Source organism: Poeciliopsis prolifica, unplaced genomic scaffold (genome assembly GCF_027474105.1).
Source record: "Poeciliopsis prolifica strain line A6 unplaced genomic scaffold, Auburn_PproV2 SCAFFOLD099, whole genome shotgun sequence".
Taxonomy (NCBI): domain Eukaryota; kingdom Metazoa; phylum Chordata; class Actinopteri; order Cyprinodontiformes; family Poeciliidae; genus Poeciliopsis; species Poeciliopsis prolifica.
The window spans coordinates 1,095,454-1,111,198 of NW_026562474.1; the positions used below are offsets into that span (position 1 = coordinate 1,095,454).

The 15,745-nt window shown below is 38.1% G+C and overlaps 1 protein-coding gene across 1 annotated transcript in view; it reads right to left on the bottom strand.

Annotated features, from left to right (window-relative positions):
- Positions 1-10,514, bottom strand: part of LOC129353933 (1-phosphatidylinositol 4,5-bisphosphate phosphodiesterase beta-1-like) — a 32,694-nt gene extending 22,180 nt beyond the window's left edge. Inside the window, exons 1-9 of the mRNA XM_055023362.1 lie at positions 10,087-10,514; positions 7,840-7,917; positions 4,283-4,351; positions 3,526-3,666; positions 3,345-3,424; positions 2,295-2,348; positions 1,718-1,793; positions 634-734; positions 96-259 (exon numbers count right to left, since the gene is read on the bottom strand). Coding sequence (XP_054879337.1) covers positions 96-259; positions 634-734; positions 1,718-1,793; positions 2,295-2,348; positions 3,345-3,424; positions 3,526-3,666; positions 4,283-4,351; positions 7,840-7,917; positions 10,087-10,185 — 862 coding nt within the window. The 5' untranslated portion in view covers positions 10,186-10,514. The remainder of the gene's footprint in view (positions 1-95; positions 260-633; positions 735-1,717; positions 1,794-2,294; positions 2,349-3,344; positions 3,425-3,525; positions 3,667-4,282; positions 4,352-7,839; positions 7,918-10,086) is intronic.
- Positions 10,515-15,745: the final 5,231 nt, after the last annotated feature.

Here is a 15,745-nt window from a genome sequence, read left to right on the forward strand (position 1 = left end):
ACCAAGCTATCTCTCAAATCATGAAATTTAAACATCAAATGTGTTTCAAACATATCGCAATCACTTATAATAAAGAAGGCTTACACTGTATATACCTTGCTTTAGATTTTCCTGGTCATGTTGGTAACGCTCCATCAGAGTGTGTGTCTGTGCGGGGCGAAGAGGGGGGTAAAGAATTTCATTAAGCCTCGGGTCTCTCTGCTTGTTGTTGATGAACTCGGTCATCTGATCGATGGACATCCCCCCACCCTTGCCTCCTCTGCAGAAAGGAGCGCCATCAGTTTAGCACACAACAACCAGAGGGCAAAAATATGGAGCTGATCAAGCTTAATTTTTGCCCAAAAGTGGCCAAGTAAACCTTCATGCTAAAATTTAATTTTTCTACTGATATTATGTTAACTATTCCTGTATTGTTACCTTTTGTCAAGAATCAAAAATCAAACACTACATTAAAAACAGGACTTCAGCCTTTTTTGATTCTGGCTATTTTCCTCAAGAAAATTCCTCTACTGTTAATTGAGAAATTCAAAACACCTTGATAAAAATCACGCACAAGTATTACACTAGTAAGACATTTTCTTGAGTAAAAAAGGTTCAGAAGAATTCTAAATGATGTGGATGCTGTTTTCCTACTGCAGTTTGAAGATGTTGCCGAGTTCAGGACGAGGACACAGACTCTCCAAGAAGTTCCTGTAAACATCCAAGGTGAAGTCCTCCAGTTTGATGCTGTCACCCTGGTCAAATAAAGAAGACACAGAAATGGGTTTAACTGTAACATCAAGAGGGGAAAACAGCTAAAGTCAAATGTGTCTGGAGCTGTGGGTGTTTATTGTTGTTTATGTATTTGGATTCTTTTGGGTTGTTTATTGTTTTGTGGACTGGCAACTGCTGTATCCCAGAGCCTCAGCCAACCTCGGCTGATGTTTTGACATTCCCTTCATCCCCTGAACCTCCCCAGACCACCTATTGTCCTTAACCTCAGGCTGCATCCACAACTCAAACCTTACCTCAGAGTGCATGAACACTCAGCATTCCGGTGCTCCCTAATCAAAGTCTCAACTCAGTGCTCTAATGCCCAAGCTTCATTTCAGAGCTCCAGAGCCCATGTGCCACCTGCTGCTCCCCTAGGGCCACCTGTTGTACCCTCCAGCCAGCTATAGTTTTCACACAGGAAATCCCCAGAGTCTGTCTCTCAGTGCTTCCTTCAGAGACTTCCTCTATTTTTCTGGACTACCACTTCTTTGCACGTGGGTCTTATTTCTACACAAAACAGGACAGTTTCAGTCCAAAATTGAAATAGCTTAACCATGAACAGCTTTAAGCTATTCATAGTTTTAGCATGAATAGTTCCATGTCCATTGACCCTATAATCACAATGAAATCCTTTGTTTCTGGTTTCATAAACCTCAGTGTGTGCTTTAAGAGAATCCCTGTTTGGATTTGTAAAAGTAATTTAGATTTTGAAAGACAGAGGAACCAATGAAGTCCATGGAACAAGCTCTGTAATTTAATGCTAATAGGAAGCTATGAAGAAGGTGCTAACTTCACGTCATTAGCAGCCAACAGTGAGCTAACATCAGTATTTTCATGGTGCTTACAAATTGTTAGCCTTTTGTCTGTTTACTATTGGGAACTCAAGATCTGAAACTGTGTTATCTTCACTGTCATCTTCATCTATTGTTTATTGCATCTTTTTATATTTTAAACTTCTGCCCACCCGTCCATATGGCAACTTGCAGCTCTCGAGGGCATTCTCAATTCTCTTTCTGTCTGACGAAAACAGCCGGCCAATACTGCAACAGAAAAACACAACCTCAGTTAGAACCTTTAACAAAGTTAATTAAATAAACCCCAGTGAAATTTCTTCTACCTTTATTTTACTTCCTCATCTGGCATAAGTCCCTTTTGAAAAATATCTTTGCATTTTTAGACCTCTTGAATTTTGTAGAACTCCATCCTTCCTTCTTTACTTTTCCAAGACACCAACTGACCTTAATTTGCTTCTAAAAAGCAGCTTTTCTTCATACAATGTCTTATGTGCCTCATAACTCCGGCACTGGTTGATTACCAGGTCAGTGCTGAATTAGGTACCTCCACGAATAATGTCCCTGTTTTTGCTTCCCCAAGTGCACATGGAATTAGGTTTAATCTTGGAAGCAAGGGACACGAAAGAGCAAAGTTTAAGTTTGTGAGTGTCTCTGCAGATTTTCTCAGGCTATTTCTTCACATTTACAAGCCTCTGTGCCTAAAGCCTAATGTTCAGACATAGAACACGGTAATCATGAAGGTCTTACTTTTTCACAGGAATTTTTCCCTCTGCGTTTGGCTGAAGAGTTAGTCTGACATACCTGAAACAAAGAGAAAAATATTGAAACATTTTGACAATTTGTTGAGTTCCAACTGTATGCTTTAATAAGCCCTGTTGAGATTTTATGAGATTACGCTTTTTCAACAAACAACAGTCCGAAATGTGTGACCGGTCATTGTATTAGTCTTCCTGAGTCCATACATTGTAGAATAAGCTTTTGATGAAGTTACGGCTGAAACTTTTGGGGTATGTCTTTACTATCTTTATCCATCTTTACCCATCATCAATCACAGGGAGCAATTAACATGAATGCCAAAGAGTTCAGCTCACTTTTTATCTGACCAGACTTCCTTCTTTCTCACAGTTGCTGTGTCTTCAGTGAGTTGTAGAAAACCGCATGAGTTAAGATGTGTAGATGTATAGACAGGTGTGCAGAGTTAAAGTGTGTAAGCAAAGGGTTTTGTGTTGTTTAGGCTGTGTGTTCACATGAATCAGGTGTTTTGGAAAATGACAAACCATAATTATTGAAAATGCCAGTTTCATGTTTTCAGTAACTGCGTCCCAAGTAGGCGGGGCTTGTTGCTCCAACACCTGTATAAGACGTCTCCTATGATGACTATATCTCATGTGTTTACATCTGTCATTGCCAGGATTTTTTATGACTTATGGCATTTACAAGCTTATTTAGATGTGACTATAAATGTATATATGAAAGAAAAAAAATTATTTTTACTTGGACTCTTTTGCTAAGCGCTTCCCTTTCATATTAAGATAATAGAAAGTGGTTTAGTGAAAGTGGTTCAATTCTCATGTCACTCTTTTGTAATTTATGTAGTCATAAACTAGTTTTATGACTCTTTGTGCCTCTAGGATTTAAATGGTGACAGGATGAGAACATCAGGTTACCCACAATTTATCCATAGTGTATCACATCAGCAATATTTTTGCTAACAAGGTTTTTCAATATTTTTCATCCATCTATTGACTTTCTCCAGTATGTGTGTGCATGAGTGCGCATGTGTGTGCCCAGCCTCACGCTTTCAGCAGACTGTGGTCTCTATTGAGATTGTGACTCAGCAAGTTAGTAGCCAAAGAAAACACCTCCTCACACCACAACTGTAAAACAAACAAAAAAACAATCTCACACATTTTATCTTCATTGTCCTAAACATTATGATCATCCCTAACTGTCCCAGAAGCAGGACCCAGCTCCTTACCTTGGCTTCGTCCTCCTGCGAAGCGATGAAGTTCAGTTGGCCGACGTTGACCAGGTCTGAAGCGGTGATCACGGTAACCATGCGGTTCTCCAACCGACCAACGAGGTTTCCTACATCAAGCAGCTCCCGCAGCTTGGCTTCCTGTCAGAGGACACGGAAGGAAAAATGTTAGCTGACTTGGATTCATAGTGATGATGGTGGTTTTAGAAAGATTACTGTAAACATTTAAGCAATGTGAGATTTTAAATCACTCAACAATTAATTTAATTTATTAGACAAATTTGGAAAACTGATATTTTTCTTAAGATTTTTTTTAATTACAAGACTACTTGGAAACTTCATTATACAGAAGAACCAAACTATTTTTTTCTTAAGCAGAAATACAGAAGTTCCCTTCACATAGGCTGGTAAAACATATGTTGTAAAAATTTCACATGATCTATTTAGTTTAAAAAATAAACGACAAAACTTACAAGATTAAAAAAATCTGACATATCATTCATTAGCCTATAAGTAAAGACATAAAAAACACAAGTAGGCCAGTCTCAAGAGTTATTGCGAATTTAACTTCAAATATGACAAAAAATTTATGAATAAAACATTAGCTTTTCCGCAACATTAGCAGAAGCCTCACTGGGCAACGGGGCACAGAGAACCAAGAGGCAAAAAGAAAATTCAAATGCAAAAGTAAATAGCAATAGAAATACAGTTCAGGACAAAAAGTCACACAGAGGGGAATGGAAACAGTCAGTGGTACCTTGGGAGGTTTGGTGCTTCTACCAGTTCTGACATCCTTCACATAGGTCAGGTCCAACAACTCTGTGTCCTTACGATAACACAACCAAAAGAAATCAAACACAGCCACAAGTATTTAGAAACAACCAGTGAAAAAAGTGTTTTCTTTAGAGAGAAAATCAGTGGTATAAATCAAGACATTCATTTTAGTCTTGCTTGTTTCTTCACATTCAAACTGAGATGTACTAGTAACTTACAAGACAGATAGACTGTTGGATGATAACACTGTTAGCAAACTCCTGTTCCTATTTTTTCAGATTAAATCTTCTTTTATTGGTGTTTTATAACAAGTGCATAACGTCCAGGATTTCTCCTAGTGTTTTATAAGCTTGGCAGACCACCAGGTTTTACATGTGCCCCACCAGGCTAAGCACTGTTGATTTATTAAACAGTTTTTTAATACACCAGTAAGTGTTATCAGTCTTTGGTGAAACGACTGGAAGCACAATGGCAGCATAGTATGGTAGGTACATAAAAGGGAGATTGAAGTCAGAAGTCTTTTTTATTTTTTTAATTCACTGCCTGTCTTTACTCATCTACACATTAACAGATGAGTTGTCACTTTATTCAGCAAATAAAGTGACAAGTCATGAATAAATTATCTAAATATGTTGGACACTTAAATCAGTATGAACCACACAAAATAATTCTATTGATTTAAGTTTTATGTTTTCTTATTCTTGGCTTTTGTAAAACTTTATGATATTACCATATGTGTCTTCTAATAACACATAATTATGTTGCCATATTTTACAATTTCCTATAAATTTTAAAACATTTTTCACTCAAAAACATGGTAGGTCACTGGATGGCTGCCGTAGCGCCTCCTACCACTTGGTTTACAAAGTTGTCGGGGGGAAACCCTGACGTCTGTGAACAGAGAAGAAAATAAAATCAGAGATGAAGTTTACTTGGAGTCAGTTTTGTGTTTATGTTACCCAGCAGCTACAATTAGAATAACTGTAAATAAGTACAGTTCCCCCTGCTAATGTATTATAAACTCCTGCAGCGTTTAGCCCATGTCAGGCTAAATGGTGCTTGTTTTTGTTTTTAGAAAAATTAATAATTGGAAAAAGACAAAAAAAATGTTTAATTAACTTTTTTGTTTGTTTTTTGTTTTTCAAAGCCAAATTGCAAGTATCTCTGTTGCTCTGATGGTTTCACTGGCAGAGCAGATTTATTCCTAAAGGATAGGTTCATTGTGCTTTTTAACCCGGGCGCTCATGGACCAATCACACTGCTGGCGCCTCTGCCGGTTGCCTCCAAGCTGCCACTGCTTGAAAGGAGATGCGTGTGATCCATGGATCATTCAAACTGGACAAAAGCTGACCTGCATGGATATTTACATCAACCCCCTGTGAGGAACTGTTATTCTTTGGAGAACTCTACATCAAGGTAAGAGTTTAAAACCCATTGCATTAGCTCTGGTTGCACAGCTTTATGTGAATCGCAGAAATAACTTATAGTTGTGCTTTCAGTTGAGAAGTGGTGAGAATTATTTATCTTTGTGAACAAAGAAATATGTGTGGCGTTTACATCTCAACACACTGCCCAGCGTGTGGCTCTGTGTTGAATTAGGTACCTCCACAAACTTTATCACAGACAAAGTTTGTTATCGCAAACTTTGTCTGCGATAACAAAGATAACAAATCGCTAACCTCATCGTGCAAGTTCAGCCCGATGAGGAAATTTTATGCTCGCCTCGTTGTCATGCATTACACTAGTTTTGTATTATTTTATCAATATAATTAGTATTATTTTTCTGGTTACACAATCCATCAAACCACACCAAATTCTTTGTCTACTTAGTCAGAGTTAGTGAGCGCTGATGCTACTAAAGCCACATTAGTAGCATTAAATTAAATCTCCCGTTTGTTGCGCATCTCCCCGCAGTGCAGCGGATTTAACTAATCATGCAAGGCTGCATGAGGCCTGGAGCAGAATGTGACGTAGGGGCTCCTCTTGCTGCTAAAAACATCAGAACCTCTTAGAGCTTCTGTGTTAGATTTAGTGAAATCTGGGAGAGAGGGAGAAGTTTAATTGGCTAACCTAAAAAACAATCAGTCATAATTGGAGTTTACTAATTGGTATTTGTGAACAAACAGAGCTCAATGTCAAACATTAAACCAAGATGAAAGCAACCATTAAAAGACTCATAATGACTGTCCCAGAAGCTACAACTCATTAAAATCTTAAATTTGAATGTTAAACAATATAGTGTTTCAATTTATGTATGCTGACACCATTAAATCAAATTCAGCAGCATTGATAAACTTAAGAAACAAACATTGCATTTCTATATCTGTCATCTGCTTTAAAATATTAACATTTATTGGGCCCCTGAAGCCCTGGGGAGATGTTCACTTAATTAGGATTAAACAGAAGCGCAAATAATTTATATTCATCTTAACTGGATTTTTCAATTTGTTGCTTTTAAGGCTAGTTGTGGATTTAAAAAGCGTTTCACTGGCGGCGTATTCCCACAACATATTGTTGCCCAGTAATATTTTTACATTTCCTGTCAACTTAACATCTTTTGATACAAAAACAAGGTGGACCGCCTCGGTGCCCTGACCACTGGGCTTAGCAGGTTTTCCTGGGGGATATCCTGAAATAGCAACTACTGTAGCAACTATAGTTACCTCAAAGCTGGCGAAAACGATAAGAACAATGTCCAGTTTTTTTTTTTTTTTTTTTAACAGGCCTTCCACCACAGGGGGGGACAGCTCTTCAAATGTCATTTTTTTCTTTTGGCAAAGAGTTAATAAATCATCCAATTTCAACCTAAGTTTCAGAAGTGCCAAAATATATTAATTATAGTTTTTAGTGGCAACATGTCACATTATTTTTCAGAAAATTACATAGTGTTTATGTTTTACTGCAAAAAAAAAAAAAAAAGAAATACAAAAAAGCAAACCAATTTTCATAGTAATTTTACCTGAAAATAATATTATCAATATGACGAGCATGCTGGTTGCAATAAAAGACTAGATTTAGTCAAAACTGTTTTTTGTTGTTTCCAGGATGAAAGCAACCATTAAAAGACTCATAATGACTGTCCCAGAAGCTACAAGTCTCCTTTTTGGGTTTATATATGGACCCAGAAATACCCTGAAACACTGTTCTGTTCATTATTTTGTATAAATGTTTAAAATATGCAACACGGTAAAATGTTAAGTCTGCTTTATATGTGAAAATTTTACTACTGCGTTACTTTTGCAGCAAACAAAAGAATAATAAATTGAATTTTTTTTAATGTAAGGAACAACAGGTAATATTCAACTGTGTAATGTTAAAAATGCCCAAAATGATTGTGAATGCAATTTACATTTAATTAAGCTAATAAGAATGAGTAACAAGTACTGATTAACATAAGTAATGATTAATGATATATATATATGATTAAAGGATGACTTAATAACTCAAACATTAATTTTAAAACCTTTTGTTCTTTAGTAACGAATTATCATGGACCAGGCTTTGTATTACTTGCATCCGGTGTTAGTGTGGGTTTCTCACCTTGTTTTGGTCAGTCCAGAAGAGGTAAAATCCATGAGGATCCACATGTAGAGTCACTGGAGTAACTGTTGACAAATCCTAGAAACATATAAATGTATGGAGTGAGTGACAAGAAGAAGAAGAGGAGCCTTTCTGCAGAAAACATTTTAGAAGTGAAAGAAACATTTTAAAAAATCCTGATAAGTGTCTCATCACACAGATCACTGCTTACTACTATGCAAATTATGCAATCAGTCCACCTGCTCTGGTGACACACACTGTGTTGACTCATCAGTGTTAGAAGATGATTTTACTAGAAACTAACATAAACTTCTGATGACACAACTCATTTGAGTGCATTCCTGTTCAGCAAGCGTCCCATGGCAGCTCCCAATTGGATTCACATCCAGCAGAATCACATCTGCACATCTAATATTGTCCACACTAACATTGTAGTGTTGTCCACAGAACAATATAATTATTCGTCACTATTTCAAAAATTAAAAGTTGTGTCTTCATCTGCATTTAAAAATGTTATTCTTTCTTGTGTAGTTATATAAAAAGCATTTAGCTTAGAAAGTTATTTTCAAATGAAGCACGTCATCAATTGTTATTATTAAGAAATTAAGAACAAGAAAAGGAAGAAAAATTGACCATGACCTTTTACATGTAAGGAAGCTGCTTAGTAAGCATCTGTAAGCAGCGTCTACATTCATTCCTACTCACATAAACACACATTGGGATGTCACATCGTCTCCTTATGTAGTAAAGTGATGACCTCTCACTGCAAGAATTAGCATGTTACAGTCGCTTAGCTAATTTAGATTTCATTTTATTTTTTTGTGCTTAATTTAACTTTGTGTTTTAAGAAATATATTTATATTGTTTTAGGGGTGTTTATAAAGGATTTTAATAGTAATGTTGATGTTGACCCCAGGAAGAATAGTCTCTGCTGTAGTATAGAATAATGGGGATCCTTAAATTAAGAAAGAAACAAATTCTTAGTTTGTTGTTTGCATCTGGTTGCTCTTACTTCTTTTTGTTTTTTACTTTTGGACAGTTGTAATTCCAGAAGAGTTGAAAATGAGGCTCTTCCACCAATCAAAAAGGGCAATGACCTTATTCCCTACTTCATCTTTCTAAGCAAAGGGCCACACAGATTTAAGTTGCAAAAGCAAATGAGGTATATTTTAACTCCACATACCAGCACTCTCCATGACCCCACGACCGTATGATATATTTATAAATGATGAGATATATAAATCAGTCAACATTTTACAATAAACACAGCAGAGATTGTAAATTGTACAAAACAACAATGAATGCATCTCCAGTTAAGATATTTATATAGATGAGCTTTGGGAGATGTGTAAATTATTTAGGATGTTCTTTGAAAAGGTCATGTTATTTGCTTTTAGAGCCTCTTAGCCAATCACAGCATTGCCTGCAAGAGGAAGTAGAAACCAACTGCTGTAATGATAATATCAAATACTTCAGCATACACCTGATGCATACACACGCGTGCACACGCACACACACACACATACACACAAACACACACACACACACACACATATATATATATATATATATATATATATATATATATATATATATATATATATATATGTATGTATATATATATATATATATATATATATATATATATATATATATATATATATATATATATATATATATATATATATATATACATATAGCAACATCCTGTGTTTCTTGCCATACCAGTTGCCATAGCGACTGGACAGCACGCTTTTCCTCATTGTCAATATACTTCAGCATACCAACACTCAGGCATAGCTCTACTAATATTCACACTTACACAGCTGATGATGCTCATGGAGAATATTTGCGTGTGTGTACATGCACACACACGTACGCACGCACGCACGCGCACACTCAAAGACATGCCAATGGATGCTGCACCAACAGGTGGCCAAACAGTAGCTGACTGCAAATGCGGTTAACACCATCAGTCCTATCTGGCGCGGCGCGCGCAGGTACTTACTGCCAAAGCTCAATCAACAAATGAACAGTAAACACATCTGATAGCATGGCACATTTCCTGCTCTTCCTCCTCATTTTTCTCACTCTCCATATTAATTCTCTTGGACTGAATTCAATGAAATTCCTAAGTCACTTCATAAACAAAGTCGGCCTACTCAATTCCCCACCGTGTAGGAGAAAGACATGTAAAGAACTTAAGGAGGTTGTAGGGGTACTGGGAGAGAGGGTCTGCATTCTTACCTCATCCCATTTAATGAAGTTGCTTCCGTTCCTCAGGGTGTGTGAGACGCAGGGAGGCTGGAGTTTCAGCGCGTGGACCCCCGGCTGAGCGCTCGCCATGGCTTCACGCACACATTCAAACACACGCTCGCGCGCTATAGATGCTCAGAGTCAAACGCCAGGATGATACGTTTCAAGCATCTCCGAGGCGAAACTCTTCAGAAGTCACAAGCTCTGCTGCTACAGCCGCATCCCGTCGTCCTCCCGCTTCTTCTCCGCTCACTCCTTTTTCTTTTCTTATTTCCGTCCTTTTTTTCTCTCTCTCTCTCTCTTAGCTCTCCCTCTCCTCCTTCCTCACACCTCTCTCTTTCTTCTGCCTCCCTCCCTCCCTCCGCGGGCTCGTCGTCTCCCTCTCTCCGCTCTGTTGGTGCTGCATCTCGCGGAGAGACAGACTGAAACAGATGCCTTCGTGGGAGACAGGATGCGCGCGCGTGCGGGCAGAGAGCGCGTGCACGTGCTGCCTCCACAAATTGACTCATATGCGACATGCGCACAATGGCAGCTTCCCACAGATGGGGGCGGGGGGAGGGATGGGAGAAAGGTAGAAGATAGTGAGTGAAAAGGAAAAGAAAAAAGATAAAAGAGAGGAGAAAAAATAAGACAAAGAAGACGAGTCGGAGTCACGTGAGGTCAGGGCAGAAGACACCATGCGGTACGGTTCCTCAAGTGTGCAGACATGCACCGTCCCACTCATATGTGCTTTGTTTACCACAGGCTTTAATCCGGGTCTAAAACAGCTTCCTCTCCTCTGGGAAGAATGTCCATCATATTCTGACACCGCGCTTCAGGGATTTGTTCCTCGTGAACATTAATGGCCCTTGTCACAGATGACAGGGAAAAACAACAATGTCACACAGAGTTAGTAAAGATTCCGCTGACACCAGGTTTTAGTTGGGGATGACTAAAGAGTTTTTGTTTAATTTGTTTGTTATTTTACCTTAAAGAAGAACAGGTTCTATTTCACAGTAAACTTGATGTTTTAGGTCAAGCAAATAAAGCAGACTGTTTTTAAATTCACAGTAAACGAACCTGTCCCTTCAGAATCCTCTGCCCTGCTTAGGCTGCTTTCACACCTGATAGTCCAATGGAACTTGGTTTCACTGGTAATCAAAATTGCAACATTTTTTACATTTTCAGCCAATGCAAGTTCGGTTTCACACAGCAACAAGGATGCACTCTGAATTAGGTCAGTTGAACTGTCATGAAGAAGTCCGATGAATATGTTGCACGTTGGCAACTAAAATCGGATTTGGGTCAAATTTGTCGGCAGTGTGAACGCAGGCTAATTACTGAATCACAAACACAAGAGCTTTAGAAGTTGGTTAAGGCTCTTTAATGACCTCCTGGTTGAAATATTAATTGCATTAATAATGACGGTAGGCCAGCCACTCCTGAAAGATTTCACATTGCATGTCTTCTTAACTTGTGGATGACAACTGTCTGTCTGTCTGTCTGTCTGTGTGGTGGTATATTTCAAATAAATAAGTATAGAAATTCTGTACAGTTAGCTAAAAACTGGGAGTGTTTGTTCCTTTAAATAATACAGGTAAAACAGGGCGGTGGTGCAGTGACGAGTCAGATAAATACATGGGATTTGTGAAGCATGAGTAATGGTTAAACACGGTTAGAGCTGAATAAGGACGTCTAAGGACACAACCTCGTCTGTAACATCAGCTCCTGCGTGTTGTGTTTAATAATTAGCGGTTAGCTCACATCCAGTTAGACTTTCTTTCCACCTTCTGCGATAAAATTTCCAGTCAGAGTCTTTCAAAGCAGGTAGACAAATTCTTATTGAAATAGCTCTGTATTTATTCCACAAGCAACGTTAGTGGCAGAATGAAAATGCTTACTGATGCACTAAAATATCCAATAAAAAGGAGCAATTATATATTATGGGAGTTTAGTTGTTAATTGCTCGCAGAGACTCTGCTATTAACGAGAACTGGAAAACGGTAGGAAATAGAAAGATTTTAATCAAAAAAAAGCTGAATGTTTTTATTCGGTGTTGAATATTTAAAACCTAAACACCGCCTTGTTTTTTCGGGTGGGGGCAAAACTACACTTTTTTAATGTCTTAACTTGGTGATGAGGGAATAAAAATATATTCTGTTGCTGCTATTTTACAGAGAAAAACAAAAGCAAATAAGGATTCCATGGCTGCACAATGCTTTGTGAAATTATTACACATTTCACATTTTGGTACATTACAACTACAAGCTACAGAGTTTTGGTTTCATCATAATTTTGTGAGATGAACTAGCTTGGAAGATAAAGGTCTCAGAGTTTGGTTTTTAAACTTAAGCTACCATCACAAATCTGAAATGAGTGTAGCTCATTGATCCTTGCCGCAAATCATTTGAAGTTTCAAAAATTTGCCCTTTGGGAGAATTCTTCTGAATGTATTCTTAAGTTATCTAAGCTATTTAAAAGAAAATGCAGTTTGGGTACCTGGAATACTATTTGTGGCATTTTCAAAGCAGCCAATTTATATCCAGGAAGACTATCCACTTTCCTAGGCGTTGATTGATCAAACCCTGAAGAGCAAAGATAAGAACGACCATGGATGTTATAGAAACTTAATAGAAACTGCTACGACAGTTTCTATTAATGCATAGTAATGTATATTCAGTGTTAAATCATTGAAACAGGTAGTTATAAGTATATTTTACAAGCCATCCGGATTTTACTAAAAGTGAACTGTGCATGCATGTGTGCAAATCAATTCCTTATAAATCGTTGAAATGTTTCCTATTTTGGAAAACATGTTAATTATACTAGACTTTTTTTTGTCAGCTGACTTACGAATCTTCCAAGCCTCAATACTGGGATAAAGACAATGTACCGCACAATTAATCAGCCACACCTGTTTGATTTCAACATGCAGCTCTCGTAAATATTGATGAATAACTCGCAACGTAGTGAAACTTACAAAGCACATTACGCAGTGATGCTGTATGATAAACTGATGCAGAGGCCCTCTTTACCAGCCTGCTTCCGCCTACACACTCACACTTGAGTGCATGAAAAGACACGTGCAGAGAAACTCGTGTTGCCATGACACTGAGAGTTTGTGCAGCTAATCAGCTCAGAAGATAATATTTTAACAAACATACAGTATAAACATGTTAGTTCAGATTATGCTGACTCTTCAGGACAAAAATAGTCAGAGAGAAAAACACAAATTACAAATAATCAGAATTTTTAATCTCAGCTCAGGGGTCTGAAATAAGTTACTGCTTGTGGCAACATGCAGAAAATGTAGACTTAAAAGTCAAAGTTAGGATTCAGGGAACCTGAACAGCACTAGTTCTGTGGGAAGAGTAGACAGCACAGCACAGGTGATCTGAGGATGCAAGAAAAATGGAGGGATGAGTAAACACTGCCTTTCACCCAATATCCTTAAGTCATTTAAATCTGTCAACATCAAGTTGTCATCATGTGTTGGACAATGAATAGTTCCCACAAGTCTCAATTGGAAGTGATCTGCACCATCTCAGGAGGCAAAGAGCTCAAACTAAGGCTTCAAGTCCAACAGAAAGAAAGAATGTTGAAACTCTTGACCAATGTGCAAGAGAAATTTATATCAACAAAACTGCATGAGACAGAGGATGGAAACATGTCAGACGATGTGGACAAGCTGTCTCCAATTTCCTACTGTGAACACAAAGGCATCATGAACCGCATCACAGCCTGAAATCCATGGACTCATGCAGTGTCTCGATGTCTTTCTGAAGGATGTATGGACTCTTCATTTGAATGACTGGCAGGATGAGTCCAGAGGCTACATGTCCCTCTTAGCTTGCAGATCAAAGCTGTAACTAAGAAGATTGCTAGTGAGGCAGTCGGCACTACAGTAAATATCACAGAAATTTATCTTAGCGTTACTCAAAAACTGTCATCAGGTAATTGTTGTAATGTACCTGTACTGTTCATAAGTTAGGATGAAGTGAGAGGTAGATCTAAGCTTGTGGTTTGTTAACTGTTGTCGTAATTCCATATCAACTGCCTACTAAAATGGCTGTCAGCTTCAAAGTTCCTGGAATGTGACATGAAAACTATGTGTTGGGTTCAGTTTGATCTGAGTTTATAATTTAGTCCGTGTCAGATCCCTGTTACTTGCTCCATGGCTAGTTCCTTGGTGCTTCCCTTTGTGTTATCATGGGTTATAAACTATTCATCTTCATTTTTGTTTTGTCATTAAAAATACCTCTTCACCTCGTTGTCTGCATCCTACCTGTGTTTGGGTTCTACGGTGCCACAAAACAGAACACCAATAAGAGTCAAATTCCATTCGGTTTGCGTATGACCTGATTTTTGTGTGCTCATATAGATTTTTCGCTATATTTTCTTCATTGAAACACTAGATTTGATGAAAGTATCACACCAAATTAAAATGCCGAGTTTGTTTTAATCTTCTGGGCAGACTTTCTACAGAACTGATGTTTTTAAGTATTGCAGTGACATAATTCACCCTTCCAACCTGCTTTCTCTTATGTCTTAGATGTGCTCCACAAAAAAGAGACAAATAATTTTCCTAGAATAATTTAAAGACAGATACTGCAGCTGACTGGATCTAACTTTGGAATGTGCATTCAGATCTAAAATAAGATTTTGAGTGTCATTTAAATGTTTGTTTTGACAGAGTCCTTTAAAATCTTCATTAAATCTAATCAACATCTTGACTGTTTTTTGTCAAGACCTGAATGTACATAAAATTAGTATGTACCTGCCACTCAAACTCGAGTGGCAGGTTTGTTGTTTGAAAGACGATCCTACCGCAAAAAATGTTGAACCATAGATATTGTACATCTATGTTGGTATTTGTAAAACATTTTCCATTCATTGCACAGTTCTATGCCAACTCCTGCTTTTCTGCCACAAACATATACCATAAAATACATGAAGGTTTGTGGATGTATTGTGACGGAATGTGAAAAAAAACAAGGTGGTGTATTCTGAGGTTTCAGTTTGTTTTATACTCTCATGTTGACATCTGTAAACATCTTGAGTTTTTTTTTGTTTTTTTTTTTGCTGAATATAGACTTTTTTCCCCTTAAAGACTCGTCATATCACCAGGTCTCTGAGCTGTCACATCACAGGATGGTCAAAATAGCACAAATGACACAGGAGTTATTCAATCAAAGCACATGCTATGTAACTCGCCACACACTGAGGTACCAGCAGGACTCGGCAAAGAAACATCCAAAATATTTCCGTACATGCACACACACTCACAAATCAAGACGCTCCTGCTGCCCACACTCTGGCATTCACACAGACAAGAAGCAGAGGCGCACATGTGCACACACAAACAGGCGCATGCATTAACACACACCAACACTTGCACACACCCTAGCCTTTACCAGAGGATGGATCTCCGTGCTGGGAGCTTATATAAGGGGGAGTGGGAGGCTGAAAGCTATTTCAGGACCTGAAAAGACGCAAGTGTGTGTTTGTGTATGGCTTTAGTACCCATATGGATTTTTTACTGGTGCTGCGTTATGAGTACAGGCCCACTCTGAGGTCTGTAAGCATTCTGATTCACTGGGGTTTCATAAGCAGTCAAGTTTGAAGTGAAGTTTGGCTCAGAAGCTCTGGCAGTGCTGAAGGTCTACGGACC